Source organism: Muntiacus reevesi, chromosome 22, assembly GCF_963930625.1.
Source record: "Muntiacus reevesi chromosome 22, mMunRee1.1, whole genome shotgun sequence".
Taxonomy (NCBI): domain Eukaryota; kingdom Metazoa; phylum Chordata; class Mammalia; order Artiodactyla; family Cervidae; genus Muntiacus; species Muntiacus reevesi.
Window position 1 is genome coordinate 11,954,238 of NC_089270.1, and position 15,939 is coordinate 11,970,176.

A 15,939-nucleotide genomic window follows, 5' to 3' on the forward strand; every position below is an offset into this window, starting at 1 on the left:
TACATCTGGGGAGAGCTTCAATCTGAGTTTTACCCTAGTGAGCTAAGTTCGATTCCACTACCTCTTGTGTTCCCAGACACTTTGAACATTCTAGCTTCTGCAGAGACATTTCTGCCCAAAGTGATGACCGTTTTGGACTGAGACTGGAGGGTAGAATCACCCAGAGAACTCTTCATAAGACAGCCTTGTCATCAGCTGCATGGGAGTGGCAGGCCTGGATGAACAGTGTGTAACCCGGGTGGAAGACTTGGTCTTGACACTTGGGACTATCAGTCAGGGGCATTTTTAAAAGCACATCCTTGCTTCTATCATATCCTTGCCTTTCATGATAAACATTCACAACCGTTAATTCTATTATTCACTACTATTCTGAGTGGAAGTTCCCCCCACAGGCTTGTTTAGAAGCAGTAACAACACTGCTTGACACAATTTTTATTTATTTAAAACAACTCGCCTGCCAATGCAGGAGGCGCAGTTTCGAACCCTGAGTGGGGAAGATCCCCCGGAGAAGGAAATAGCAACCCACTCCAGTATTCTTGCCTGGAGAATCCCATGGTCAGAGGAGCCTGGTGGGCTACAGTCCATGGGGTTGCGAAGAGTCGGACACAACTTAGCGACTAACAATAGGAAAAGACCCATAATCAATCTGCGTAGCATTTCTTTTACAGAAACGGACAGGGCATGATCTCTTTTAAGCAAATTTATTCAAATGTCTCTTTATAAGCAACAGAGCCATCTCCTCACCACCCTAGTTGGCCACAGTATCAGCACTGGCTAGCTGGGTTGTAATAAACTGGATTAAACAGAAACTCTCAGCCTTAGGTTTCCATCCAAGTAGTTAAACTTCACAAGAAAAGAGAGAAGGAAGGAAGGGACTTCCCTTCCTTCTACTTGCAGAACCTGTCCCAAGAATCTGTGGGTGCTGTCCCTTGGCTCCACCCAAGTTCTCTCTGGAGAGTCTGAACCCATGTTCTCTAACCCCACTTTCTGGGTCTGCACCTCAGCTTTGCACTGGAGCCGCCCATCACTGACTGACTCAGCCTCCTGATTCTGACCTTCGCCTAACTTTGCAGCTTAGCTGAAAAGACTCTCTACAAACCCTCCCATACATGTGTACACAAACTGGGCTTGATTCTGTTTACCGATCATGCCTGCCCATTCCCATTCCTGACCTTAGGTCGATTTTGCCTTCCAATCCCTCTCCCTTACCATTTATTGGGTGAGTGCCTACTGTGTGCTGGCCACTGTAACAGGTGTTTCATAAACATTATTCACATCACCCACAACCCAGCAACACAAACTTTGTTCCTGCCTCCAGCTGGAGAAAGATTCACTGCTACTCAAGGCCAAGGTTAACCACTGCTGCAGGGCAGGTTCAGGGTGTGAGCCCAGCCAGACACAGCGGTGGAAACAGCATCCCTGAAAGCCCCCAGGGCTGGGACAGGGAGGCAGAAATCAATGCAGGGTACCTAAGATGTCACAATGCTTATGACATTTCAGGTTCAACGTAAACATACTTGCACTGGCAAGTGTGGATCCTGTCTTCCACTGGTCTTGGAAAAGCCAAGTAGCCTTCTCTGAAAAGAAGCCTTATTTCTATAGTCAACTCAAAGTGCTAATAGCTGAAAACAGAAACTACTCCAAAGTTTATAGTAACAAAACCCACAAGAAAGCTATAAAAATATTTTATTTAAATATTAAGAAAAAATTACACATACTTAAAATGATTAAAAGTTCCTATGTTAAACAAACACTAAAAACCCAATAATTTACACTGATAAAATCCCAAGTTGGGAAAACACAAATCCTTTCAATTGGTCCTCCCCCCAACAAAACTATTATCAAAATGAAATTCTATAGGAATTGCTGAAGTTGGGTTAAAGGCACATGACACTATCACACCTTTAAATATACAGCCAGTCACTTCATACAATGAATTGTTACCCCTTAAATGCTCTATAATACTGGAGTACATTATGCATCTCTAATGAAAATTTGTTTAAATTTTTACACCAACAGTTCTTCCAATGATCCAAACAGATTAACACTGCAAATTAAGTTATTCCTGTCTTGAATAGAATACTTCTAGAGTCTGAAAAATTCGCTAATCACTTAAATTTAGAAATATGCAAATGAAATATAATTTATTCTGATTTCAGCTATAGAGTTAAAAAGTTAAAAATCTTCCAAGGAAACCATTCACTTTGCAGATGCAAAAACACGCCGTAGCTTTACCATTGTGTCTGCAGTGCTTTCAGCTAGCAGGATGTTAACCACTGACACGACCTTCCACCTGAAAGAAAATCCAAGTGAGACAATCTATCTTAGACAGTTGGATTTCATATTTCAAAGCTCAGTTCAATCTCCCCATCTACAACACTCTGTGGCTCTGTTACCAAGTATAATTTGATGTCAGCAGTAAATCAAAAGCATAGTATTAGCAGTTCTTGCATACTTTTTCAGTAAATAAGAAGGTACAGTCTTTTGTTACTAGATTCATAATCTAGTGTTTTTTCTAAACTATATTTATAATTCCCGAAAACGTGGAAAAAGTCAATACTGAACAGCCAAAGAGTCAAAGCAAAGAGGCTCAGATGAGGGAAGGTTTTTGTGGCGACTGGTCACCAGGGACAGAAGACGGACTGTGAGAGTCCAAATGGTCCCAGACACAGCGGCATGTGTGTGCGAGCAACTATTTTCAGATGGACGACCAGTGAGAGGACATCCATTCCTTCTTAACCTGCTTATAGGGACTTTCCTTTAAACCTCCAAAGGGAGAACATGCTGTCTGTGAGCTGAAATGTCATTTGCACCCCAATAACTGAGCGTGTTACCTTTTACTTCTCTGGGCCCCATTTTCATACTTGTAAACTGACATATGGAGTAGATTTCCTCCAGGTTCTGACATCAGCAACATGAAGAGAGGTCTGCCTTTTTTACCAAGCCCCTAAGCATGAAGCCTGAGTGTTCTCAGGACATTCTTATCTAGTAAATGAGTAATCTGACAATCAGCAAATAGACCCCACTGTGAGGTGGCAGGCCCAGGGATGAAGTGGTCTGTGGGGAGGCAGAAATTCTATAACTTGGAAGAAAAAGGCTGATGTGCCATCCATCACACTTTTACAGGGCAGTCATGACAATTAGAAAACAGCCTTTTTTTCTCCATTGAGTAAAACCTCCCATTAATCCTCTATTTCCATTAACTAAGAATGATCCAACAAGTTTGAGTAAGCTCTGGGAGTTGGTGATGGACAGGGACGCCTGGCATGCTTCGGTTCACGGGGTCGCAAAGAGTCGGAGACGACTGAGCGACTGAACTGAACTGATTAGTGTTAGTGAATTCATCAGTCTGCAGAGAATTGTATTGACTTTGTCATTGTCTGGGTAACAACTGCTGCTTTACTTTCTGTTTGTAACTGTAATTCTAAAATGAACCCTGTTATTTGATAGATGAACCTTATCAATCATTTTTGTTGTTGTTTTTTTGTCCCTAATCTTTGCTTTTACATTTTGCCATGAGGACTCTATGTAATTTCAGCAGTTACCTCACAACATAATAAAGCTTTTGTATTTTTACCCTTAAAAAAAAAAAAAAAAGAATGATCCAGACTTCCCAGATGGTGCAGTGGTAAAGAATCCACCTGCCAAGGCAGGAGATGCAAGTTTGATCGCTAGGTCGAGAAGATCCCCTAGAGTAGGAAATGGCAATCCACTCCAGGATTCTTGCCTGGAAAATTCAACGGATGAAGGAGCGTGGTGGGTTATAGTCCACGGGTTCACAAAGAGTCAGACGCAACTGAGCCACTGAAGATGCATGCAAGAACCATCTAGCCAATAGTCATCTGTACAGAAGCTGATGGAAGTCAAGTGCAATAGAAAATGGACTACTGTGTGAACTTATCTGTAGTGGAAGATACCCTCTTCATGAGATCTTGGACCGGCAGGGTGACTTCTCTAAGAAGCAGCCCCTTAGAACTAAATAATACAAAAGGGAAGGGATCACAGTCCCTTTCACTGCAGAGTTCCATGGACAAACAGCTTGGTATAAACAAGGCTGAAATAATTTACTAGTCTGTTATTGCTATGTCTGTTATTGCTACGTCCACTTGTGGCTCATCTGGTAAAGAATCTGCCTGCAATCCTGGAGACCTGGGTTTGAACCCTGGGGTAGGAAGGTCCCCTGGAGAAGGGAAAGGCTACCCACTTCAGTATTCTGGTCTGGAGAATTCCATGGAGGGTACAGTCCATGGGAACGAGAAGAGTAGGACATGACTGAGCAACTTTCACTTTCACTTAACACTGTCATGAGAGACTACTTCCTTATGAGATTTACAATTCCAGAAATCTTACCTTTAGAAGTCATCCAAGGAGTGAGGTCAACATTACAACCCCCATAAACTGGGTAAACAGCAGCAGTGGAGTGAAAAAGGACCACACGTGCCACAAAGCAATGTTGAAGCTGAAAAGGACAAAAACCCACACCGTTGACAACTGTAGCTGCACTCTCTACAAACATACTGCACTGCAGAATCTAGACTTAGAAGGCTCCCTTTCTACCCAGGTTGGGAAAGCTCATTCACAGGAACTTTACCTATATGTGTACAGTTTCTCAGACATGTGATTTAGCCAATACTGGAAACATCACAACCTCTTCACAAAGTACTTAGAACTGGAATCACTAGAGCTCCTCTAACGAGCGCTGAGCTGGCTGAACAGAGACGTCAAGTCTCTTAACGTGAAGTGTCTGTGAAGGAACATGAAATAAAATGGCCACAGCCTGCTTTTATGATCTCACACACCACCAAAATATCACAGTATAAAAAAAAAAAAAAAGATGGTTAAAGTATTTTCCCATTAGAAAACAGAATGAAAAACATCATTTATAAGCTGCTATTAAATTCTCCATTGAAGAACACTATTCCTGTCACCAAGGTTAAGAATAAAACACTTTCTAAAGTGCAAATGATTTTTATGGACCACATATTTTAAGAGCTGAAGCTAATAAAGGAAAATTATAGTCAATTAAGTGTTTCAGAGAGTTGATGATTAATATATAACACTTTGACAAGTAGAAATTTAAATAGCTACAATCCTACTGTGCCAAAAATAAATAACATTCTTGGGAGTGATGTTAGTCTTCTAAGAAATTGTTGAATAACACACCTGTCTACACTTGTTCCTGAAAAGTTAATAATAACCACATCACAGTGTAACATGTCAAAAACCCATAAACTTCAACTACAGGAAAAAAAAAATCACAGAAAAAACACATTTACACTGAATACTGGAAAAGACCCTGAAGCTGAAAAAGACTGAAGGCAAAAGGAGATGGGGGCAGCAGAGGATGAGATGGTTAGATAGCATCAGACTCAATGGACATGAGTTTGAGCAAACTCTGAGAGACAGTGAAGGACAGGGAAGCCTGGAGTACTGCAGTCCACGGGGTCAAGAAGAGCTGGACTCCACTTAGTGATTGAACAACAAATGTACAATGGTGTGTGGCTCTCCCCAAACTAAAATTCCATTAATATAAAGAGAGGAAAAAACCCTAAAAGGCCAAACGCCGTGTTCAATATAGTTTCCTCACTGGCTGGCAGGAACCATGGGATTTACTTCCTTTGTGTTTTTCTGTAATTTACAGATTTTTCTTTAGTGAGCAAGTTATAAAATACTTTTATAAACATAAAAAAAAAACATTTTTTTTCATTGACAACCTATTAGTTTATGAAAAGGGATATTAACTGTGGCATTTTTTATAATGGCAAAGAATTTTTTAAAGAAATCAAGCTGGTTAAATAAATCATGATATATCCATGCAGTGATAACCATGTAACCATTAAAAATAATGAGGCACATCTACACGCACCATTATGGAAGAAATACAAACTCAGTGTAAAAACAAAGATCACTTTGGAAAACAGTTTGGCACTATTTACTGAGGTTGGAGGCATGCATACCCAACAGGCCAACGATTTCCCTTCTAGAGAGACCTATATATACATATGCATGAGTGTACACAGACATGCAACAGAATTATGCAGAGGTACGCATACAAGAATGTCTTGTTTATGTCTCGAACGTCTTACTTAACAGCATCACACGTGACAACCTCAAACTGGAAACAATCCAAATTCTATCAAGAGCAGAACGGATAAACTGGAATTCAGTTAAAGGATGGAATGTTGAACAGCAATGAAAATAAGCAACTGTTACGCGCAACAATACGGAGGAATCATCCGTCGCGTTGCATGTAAACAACCAAACGTAAAAGAACAAACACTACAGCAACCAATCTCTATAGAGTTAAAAAAAAATAGACACAACAAAAAAAATAAGTGTTTAAGAGACGCAAAAGAAAGGAACTACCAGGAAGGTGGGGGCAGTGTCTTCCTGGGGGCAGGAAGGAAGACGGGATGACGGGGCCGGCACCGTTCTCCTCCTGCCCTCGTTAGGGTTTACACAAAGGCTCACTGCATGATAGTTCTCTCAGCTGTACAACTGAGATTCTTCCACTTTTCTGTATTAAACTGTACAATTAAAATTATTTAAAAAGCAAAATGCAAAATATATATAGTATGTTACCATTTTTATTTTAAATTACTATATAAGTAAAGAAAGACAGTACTGAAAAGAGAGTCAGAGACGTTCTCATTATTCCTTTTCTTCCCCCTGTGAAATTCTGTACCGTGTATATCACTACCCGATCAAACAATCTTTATTCCTATTAGTCATTCCACAGGTAACTCACCAAATTCCTGCTATGATAAAAGTAGCCGTTGTAATAGGTATCAACGCTGGATACTTGACATCATAATCTTCAATTCCACGATACCACTCCAGGTAGACGATGCAGTAAAACGCAATCGACACGCTAACGAGCAACAAGGCACTGCCGACGAGAAACCAACTGCAGAGACAAGATAACACCCTTCCGTTATCCTCTCACATGTCGTCTCTGAGGCCCAAGGGCAGACAGTCTTTTCTGACACATCCCAAGTGTGACACAGGACAGCTGCTGGCTAACCACACCAATGGCAGCAATCCCATTCCTAACAGTGTATGTGCCTGACAAAGGTTTTACAAGCTTATCTTTGAACACAGGTGGGCTGAATGGTGAGAACTGAGCCACACACAGGGTGGACAGCTTGGTTTTTGGGGGTCTGCCCTGTTTTCTTGGCTGTACCTGTGTCTGCTGTCCCACCAGCCAGGTGTGACTCAGCCCTGCTACTAGAGCAAGTGTCTCTACGATTCTTCAGATCAGAACTTCCAAGCCCGTGTTCTGCAATTTTGCTCCCGACTGTGTGCGCATAACTTGGGTACAGACAATATAAACTACTTACCAAGGCTCTTCAGTTCCCGGAAGCTGGCCTAGAAATTCTGTGACTGTTTAGCAAATATGGACACAAAATTGCAATGATGTTTTTAAAAGTGCTGAATGACAGCACTTAGCAAATCAGGGATCTTAAAAGTTTTCATTAATAGACAAGATACCTATTTCTAAGAAGAGTGTTAACTGGGGAAGGGGCACAGAGGGACCCAGTTACTCAATCCCAGCTTTCAGAAAGTCTAGATCTAGCAGGAAATGGGTGAGAAAGATGAGAGTGAGACGCACGAAAGGATGAAAAACGAACTTTAAACACACACACTCTCTCTCTCTCCTTCATAAACTAACCAAATAAAAAAGAACCCTCATTACAGTACTGAATTTTCTTTAAAAATACAGGAAAAATAGCAGCTTTCTGGTTGTTTCTGAAGTTTTGAGTGTGAGATTAATAAAGATTTCAACAGATACCATCAACTTCTCCAAACTAGGCAGGGTTTCTTGAAATAATGAAAATCAGTTTGGAAGGAGTTAAACTGCCTGTCATAAAAGATTTCTAAATGAAACGCTCCCGTTCCTAGACTATCTCCCAGTACTCCCCCAAGAGGTAATGGCTTTCTTCTCCTTCCAACTCCATCCAAGACCTGGCTCAGTGTATGTTAGGAAGCCTCATCAGCCCCGGCCGTTCACGGGAACACGGCCAGATCTGGAAAATCAAGAGGAAAGAACCCTTTTCGAGGAAGCAGAGGCAGCCTGCACGGACCACCTCTGGGCAGCGCTCTCACGCCGTGGCTGCTCCAACTCCCCGCGAACTGAGGCCTTGGCAAGAACACAACGCTGTTCAAAATTCTCAGCCTCTGTGGGAGAAGGCGAGGGTGGGATGTTTTGAGAGAACAGCATCAAAACATGTATATTATCAAGCGTGAAACAGATCACCAGCCCAGGTTGAATGCATGAGACAAGTGCTCAGGGCTGGTGCACTGGGAAGACCCAGAGGGATGGGATGGGGAGGGAGGCGGGAGGGGGATCAGGATGGGGAATACATGTAAATCCATGGCTGATTCATGTCAATGTATGGCAAAAACCACTACAACACTGTAAAGTAATTAGCCTCCAACTAATAAAAACAAATGAAAAAAAAAAGAAAACAAAATTCCCAGCCTCTGGGTGGGTGTTTCTGTCTCTTTTCCTCTAAGATGACACTTTTTCGAGGACAGACCTATGACTTCCACTTCCTTTTCGTGCCCCACTGCCCTGGTCTGGCGGTCGAGTCAGGCTCTGCCACACACCTGGGCAAACATTTCACAGTGGAAGGAGCTATTCCTCACCTCTCACCTCCCTTAACCACTAGTACTTAGTATTCTCTTATGTAAGGATAGAGAAGGACACAAATGGATAAATCCTCTCATTTCTTCTAAAACCGCAAAGACGCCCACCTCCCAAGGTTGGCGTATGGTTGTGAGAGCTGGATGGTAAAGAAGGTAGAGCACTGAAGAACTGATGCCTTTGAACTGTGGTGCTGGAGAAGACTCCTGAGAAGCCCGTGGACAGCAAGGAGCTCAAACCAATTAATTTTAAGGGAAATCAACCCTAAACACTCCTTGGAAGGACTGACGCTGAAACTCCAGGATTTTGGTCATCTCATGCAAACAGGTGACTCACTGGAAAAGTCCCTGATGCTGGGAAAGATTGAGGGCAGAAGGAGAAGATGGTGTCAGAGGACGAGATGGCTGGACGGCATCACAGATGCAATGGACATGAACTAGGACAAATTTCGGGAGACAGTGAGGGACAGAGAGGCCTGGTGTGCTACAGTCCAAGGGGTCACAAAGAGTCAGACATTACTGGGTAACTCAACAACAACCTGAGATTGGGCAAGACGAGGCGCCCCTTCAAGGCACTCCTATGGCGTCCCACACGCTCATACGCTAACACAGTACACACCATGTGACCTGTTCATCTATCACAGCCTAGAATGAACTGGTGGAGGGTGAGACTCGTGCCTTGTTCATCACTGGCACCGAAATCGGACGCGCTTCAGGTTCTCATTAAATATTCAGTGAACGGAGGAGCGGCTGACACGGGTGGTGTTTGAAGTGACTGGTCCCTCTTTCCCCAGCCAACTGAGAGACACAAAGCGCCAGGCTGATGAAGATCAAGTGTCAGCTTTTTTTTTTTTTTTAAACTAACGGAGCTATGGAAAGAAGATGGCTTTGGTGAATGGTCACAGAGTGCTTCCTCACACTGAAATCCAGGGATAGACAAGACCTAGCCACTGGGCTTCAAGACACAATGAAAACCTAGAGACCTTCTGATCTTAGGGTTGCCCCACGGAATGATGGTGCGGGGACTTCCCTGGTGGTCCAGTGCTTAAGAAGCCACCTTCCAAGGCAGGAGACACAGGTTCAATCCCTGGCCCGGGGACTGAGATCAAACGTGCCTCAGGGCAACTGAGCCAGGGCACCACAACTGCTCAGCTCACGTGCTCTAGAGCCCATGCTCGCCAACAAGAGGCCCCTGTGCCACAACCAGAGGGACGCCCCCATGCACTGAAGCTGGAGAAAGCCGTGCACCACACCAAAAAAGCCTCAGGGAAGCCAAAGCAAAAAACAATTAAAACTGAAATTTAAAAAATTTTTTTTTTTAAAAAGAGCTCCAAAAATACAAAAACAAACAACAACAAAAACTATGGCACAGACGAGCATCCCAGAATCCATGCTTCCTGTGAGCAGCTGGCTCCGAAGAGAAAGAAGGTGTAGCTCAGACTTGCTGAGCTACAAGTCTGGTTCTTCATCCCAAACCTCGTCAGGAGGTCCAGCACCTCCCAGGGAAGGAGCAGTGATGGGGAAGGACGGGGAAGCAGTGGTGGGGAGTGTTTGGGGAAAGCTCCTGCTTGCGGAGATAAGGGAAGTGAACATGCTCTCTCCCTCCCAGAGTTTACATCAACTCCCCCACCCCTGCTGTCCCCTGACTGCCTGCTCCCTCACTCTTCTCAGGCGCCCCTCCAGTAGTCACCACCCCTCCTGAAGGCCTCGGCAGAGAAAAACTGTATGCCCCCATCCCCATTGAAAACACCCGATCAGTAGTCCTGTCTGCACCTTTCTGGCCTCACTGATGTGTGTGTGTGCTAGTCGTTTAGCCGTGTCTGACTCTTTGGGACCCCACAGACTGTAGCCTGCTAGGCTCCTCTATCCACGGAATACTCCAGACAAGAATACTGGAGTGGGTTGCCATGCCCTCCTCCAGGGGATCTTCCTAACCCAGGAACTGAACCCACATCTCCCGCATTGCAGATTCTTTACCATCTGAGCCACCAGGGAAATCTGACTGACATGTCCAGACAAATTACACTTGCTCTCTAAGAGAACCACCCCTCCCAGTGCCAGCTCTAACGCTCACCAACACCTCCCCCGCTTTTTCTGTTATCTAGGGGCCTCCAGAACACTCTCTAACGTTCAGTGAGGACTCAGGAGGGTGATCAACAACCCCCCCACCATCCCCACCGTCAGCTCCTGAAAGAGATCTCAATCCACATGAATGATGGACTATCTGACATTCTTCTGCAAAGCTCCAGTGAACTCTGGTTCACTCTAGTTCAATCAACTCTAGTTCAATCACAGCCTGTATGTGTACCTCAGTGGCCACTAACTACTCTCTAAAAATGAGCTCTGAGACCTGATTCTCACCCACCATAGTTCTCATTCCTTCCTCCCAGGGCTTGTGGATCTGATCTTCTAAAGACCTTTAGTTATTCTCTCTCCATGTTATACAAATGATTAGGTCCTTCTTAAATTCACTGCCTTCCTCATCCTACAAAACATCTAGGCTGAAAAGGCCCACTGAAATAATGTCCACTCTGTTGCACGTGCTCAGGACGTGCACTCTTTTTCAACTTTGTATCACCAGCACCTCTGACACCCTGCCTGGCAGAAAGCAGGTGCTTACTAAGAGTCGAACAAAACATAATGTGAACAAATAAGAGTGATCCCAAGTGTGCTTTATCCCAGGAATGCAAGGATTCTTTCATATCCACAAATCAATCAATGTAATACACTACATTAACAAATTGAAAGATAAAAACCATATGATTATCTCAACAGATGCAGAGAAAGCCTTTGACAAAATTCAACACTCATTTATGATTAAAACTCTCCAGAGAGCAGGCATAGAAGGAACATACCTCAACATAATAAAAGCTATATATGACAAACCCACAGCAAGCATCACCCTCAATGGTGAAAAATTGAAAGCATTTTCCCTGAAAGCAGGAACAAGACAAGGGTGCCCATTCTCACCACTACTATTCAACATAGTGTTGGAAGTTTTGGCCACAGCAATCAGAGCAGAAAAAGACATAAAAGGAATCCAGATAGGAAAAGAAGAAGTGAAACTCTCGCTGTTTGCAGATGACATGATCCTCTACATAGAAAACCCTAAAGACTCTTCCAGAAAATTACTAGAGCTAATCAATGAATATAGTAAAGTTGCAGGATATAAAATTAACACACAGAAATCCCTTGCATTCCTATATACTAACAATGAAAAAACAGAAAGAGAAATTAAGGAAACAATACCATTCACCATTGCAACAAAATGAATAAAATACTTAGGAGTATATCTACCTAAAGAAACAAAAGACCTATACATAGAAAACTATGAAACACTGATGAAAGAAATCAAAGAGGACACAAACAGATGGAGAAACATACTGTGTTCATGGATTGGAAGAATCAATATTGTCAAAATGGCTATTCTACCCAAAGCAATCTATAGATTCAATGCAATCCCTATCAAGCTACCAACGGTATTTTTCACAGAACTAGAACAAATAATTTCACAATTTGTATGGAAATACAAAAAACCTCGAATAGCCAAGTAGTCTTAAGAAAGAAAAATGGAACTGGAGGAATCAACCTGCCTGACTTCAGGCTCTACTACAAAGCCACAGTCATCAAGACAGTATAGTACTGGCACAAAGACAGAAATATAGATCAATGGAACAGAATAGAAAGCCCAGAAATAAATCCACAAACCTATGGACACCTTATCCTTGACAAAGGAGGCAAGGATATACAATGGAAAAAAGACAACCTCTTTAACAAGTGGTGCTGGGAAAACTGGTCAACCACTTGCAAAAGAATGAAACTAGAACACTTTCTAACACCATACACAAAAATAAACTAAAAATGGATTAAAGATCTAAATGTAAGACCAGAAACTATAAAACTCCTAGAGGAGAACATAGGCAAAACACTCTCCGACATAAATCTCAGCAAGATCCTCTATGACCCACCTCCCAGAATATTGGAAATAAAAGCAAAACTAAACAAATGGGATCTAATGAAGCTTAAAAGCTTCTGCACAACAAAGGAAACTATAAGTAAGGCGAAAAGACACCCCTCAGATTGGGAGAAAATAATAGCAAATGAAGAAACAGATAAAGGATTAATCTCAAAAATATACAAGCAACTCCTGAAGCTCAATTCCAGAAAAATAAATGACCCAATCAAAAAATGGGCCAAAGAACTAAAAAGACATTTCTCCAAAGAAGACATACAGATGGCTAACAAACACATGAAAAGATGCTCAACATCACTCATTATTAGAGAAATGCAAATCAAAACCACAATGAGGTACCATTACATGCCAGTCAGGATGGCTGCTATCCAAAAGTCTACAAGCAATAAATGCTGGAGAGGGTGTGGAGAAAAGGGAACCCTCTTACACTGTTGGTGGGTATGCAAACTAGTACAGCCACTATGGAAAACAGTGTGGAGATTTCTTAAAAAACTGGAAATAGAACTGCCATATGACCCAGCAATACCACTCCTGGGCATACACACTGAGGAATCCAGATCTGAAAGAGACACGTGCACCCCAATGTTCATCGCAGCACTGTTTGTAATAGCCAGGACATGGAAGCAACCTAGATGCCCATCAGCAGATGAATGGATAAGGAAACTGTGGTACATATATACCATGGAATATTACTCAGCCGTTAAAAAGAATTCATTTGAATCAGTTCTAATGAGATGGATGAAACAGGAGCCCATTACACAGAGTGAAGTAAGCCAGAAAGATAAAGAACAGTACAGCATATTAACACATATATATGGAATTTAGAAAGATGGTAACGATAACCCTATATGGAAAACAGAAAAAGAGACACAGAAGTACAGAACAGACTTCTGAACTCTGTGGGAGAAGGTGAGGGTGGGATGTTTCGAAAGAACAGCATGTATATTATCTATGGTGAAACAGATCACCAGCCCAGGTGGGATGCATGAGACAAGTGCTCGGGCCTGGTGCACTGGGAGGACCCAGAGGAGTCGGGTGGAGATGGAGGTGGGAGGGGGGATCGGGATGGGGAATACGTGTAACTCTATGGCTGATTCATGTCAATGTATGACAAAACCCACTGAAATGTTGTGAAGTAATTAGCCTCCAACTAATAAAAAAAATTTAAAAATAAATAAATAAATAAAAATAAGAGTCATCAAGTTTTCTTACCTACTGGTGTGAAAGTTTTCTTTAACAGTTTGAAAGAAGTCAACATAATAGGTAACAACAATGGATGCCAAAATCCAGAACCCAGAATGGATATTAAGTCTTGGAAGAGGTTTCTCCTTTTTCTCAACAGTTGTAGAGGTTTCTGCAAATAAGGGAGATTTCAACTGATCAAGTAACCATTAGCTTCACAGGAAAAATTACACCTATTTCAAGTCAAATAAAATAATTTCCTAGAGCTTTCTAACAGCCAGATTTTCTCCTATTAAGAGTACCAATTTCTTCTGTAAAACCACCAAAATAGGTTTATATTTTTAGAAATAATAGGAGCTGCTATAAAACTTGTTCAGTATTGTCAACTTGTTTCCGCCAAATGAATTTTGAAACTAAATTTACTTATACAGTCTTTTGGGGAAATAATAATGCCATCTGGTAGTGTAGGAATTTTAATGTGCTTCATATATTGGCTAGGAAAGTGATTATTTCTGTTAATTCAGAAAAATGCAAGTGACAAACATCAGAGCACAAAATGGACTTGTGATTTTCCAAAAACACTACTTACAAACACTACATATTTTTCTTGTTTTAAACAAACACAACCTTTTCAGGCAGCTCAAAAGTGGAAAGGTCACACTGGAGGTACAGTTCCAACACCATACTGTCTAGACTAGTGATGGACAAGTCAAATTTCTTCCATCTGGGACCCAATCTGAAAGAACAACTGGCTGTCTTTGGGTCAAATGGGGTCTAACAAGTTCCCCATGTGACTGACACACCCTCTCTCTCAGTTCATGTGAGAACCACTGGTATGAATCCGAGGTTCCTGACTTTAGCTGACCATCAGAATTCCAGGGCACCTTACTCATAATACAAATTCTGGGAGACATCCTCAAAATTTTTAAACCAGAAAGCCTGATCATGAAGTCTTCTGTGTTTATTTTTTTAAAGGTAATAAATACACAACATTTTAACATCATACAGGTCAAAAACTTCTAAGGTGAAATCTCTTTTCGATTCTTAACCCCAGTTCCCCAGCCCAAAGCAACTACCAGTATCAACGTCTACTGAGTTCCTGCATATTTTATGCATCTACAGGTGAGTATACATTTCATGTTATGTGGTTGAGTCCAAATGGTGGTATATCATACTTTGTTCTCCGCCTCCCTTTGAAAATTACCCACTCTGGTACATAAAGTTGGCCTGCTGTGTGACGTACACCTGTATTTAACCAGCTCCCTGCTGACGAACAATTAGATGCTTCCAGTAGTTCTCTGTTACTAGCAATAGCACTGCTGAGATTAAACACTTTGCACATGCACATACGTCCTTGTGTACGGCTAAAATATGCTTCTTTTCTTGGAGACACAACCAGTGGATTTTTTTTTTTTAATTTTAATGGATACTGCCAAATACGTCTTAAACCAGCTCTCCCGAGAATCCTGAAGCGCAGCTGAGATGAAGATGCGGAAGGCTACCTGATCTCTAACGCCCTTTTACGATATTTAAAATACCTAACTTGCAGAACTACTTGGTACGCCTTGATAAAAACAAATCCCAGTCCCTCGGGAATGGGTGAGCCTGCGGGAGGTCGGCGGGGCCGGCCGTTTCCGGGCGCCTCGCCTGCGGGAACTTCGAGGCGGCTCGGGGCGTGCCCGGGGGGAGAGCCTCACCCGGACTGGAGTAGCCCTCGCGTTCCAGTGAGACCTCCGCGTCCGGCGGGAACAGGTACCGCCGCCGGAGCTGCTCCCGAGCCCGTAGAGCATCCATCTTGGTACCACCCAAAAACGGGACGGAAGTGACGTTAACCTCACCGGAACTTCCTGTAGCGACATCCTGGCGGAAGGAGGGTTCCTGTCTATGAAAAGTAGAGACTATGTTGTCTTCGAGGTTTTAGTTGGTAAGAACGTAGGGTAGCGTTGGCTTCGCTGTCTCCGTGCTCAAAACTGCAAACAGGATTTGAATTTCGAAATCTTGACCTTTCCCAAAGGAAACGTCTGTTTATTCCGAGCTACGGAAAGCCAGAAGGATAAAACTTACAGGTGCCGGCGGATGCGCGCGGGCGGGGCTGTAGGTCCCAGCCTTGGTACTTGGCTGCTTCCCGCTCTATGCAT

General features: G+C 42.7%; 1 protein-coding gene across 1 annotated transcript; it reads right to left on the reverse strand.

Annotated features, from left to right (window-relative positions):
* Window positions 1-1,669: 1,669 nt before the first annotated feature.
* Window positions 1,670-15,621, reverse strand: TMEM128 (transmembrane protein 128). The gene is made up of 5 exons (XM_065914052.1): window positions 15,499-15,621; window positions 13,832-13,973; window positions 6,749-6,907; window positions 4,351-4,459; window positions 1,670-2,293 (listed from the first exon to the last, which is right to left on the reverse strand). Exons 1-4 carry the CDS (start codon window positions 15,593-15,595, stop codon window positions 4,360-4,362), a joined length of 498 nt encoding a protein of 165 aa, XP_065770124.1. The 5' UTR covers window positions 15,596-15,621; the 3' UTR covers window positions 1,670-2,293; window positions 4,351-4,359.
* Window positions 15,622-15,939: the final 318 nt, after the last annotated feature.

Bases quoted from the DNA above. Each gene is read 5' to 3' on its own strand.
- TMEM128 (XM_065914052.1), bottom strand. From the start codon at position 15,595: ATGGATGCTCTACGGGCTCGGGAGCAGCTCCGGCGGCGGTACCTGTTC. The intron at 6,908-13,831 runs GTAAGAAAACTT...TTGTCTCTGCAG, and splicing joins GAAAACTTTCACACCAGTAG to TTGGTTTCTCGTCGGCAGTG. The intron at 4,460-6,748 runs GTGAGTTACCTG...TGTCCTTTTCAG, and splicing joins TTTATCATAGCAGGAATTTG to CTTCAACATTGCTTTGTGGC.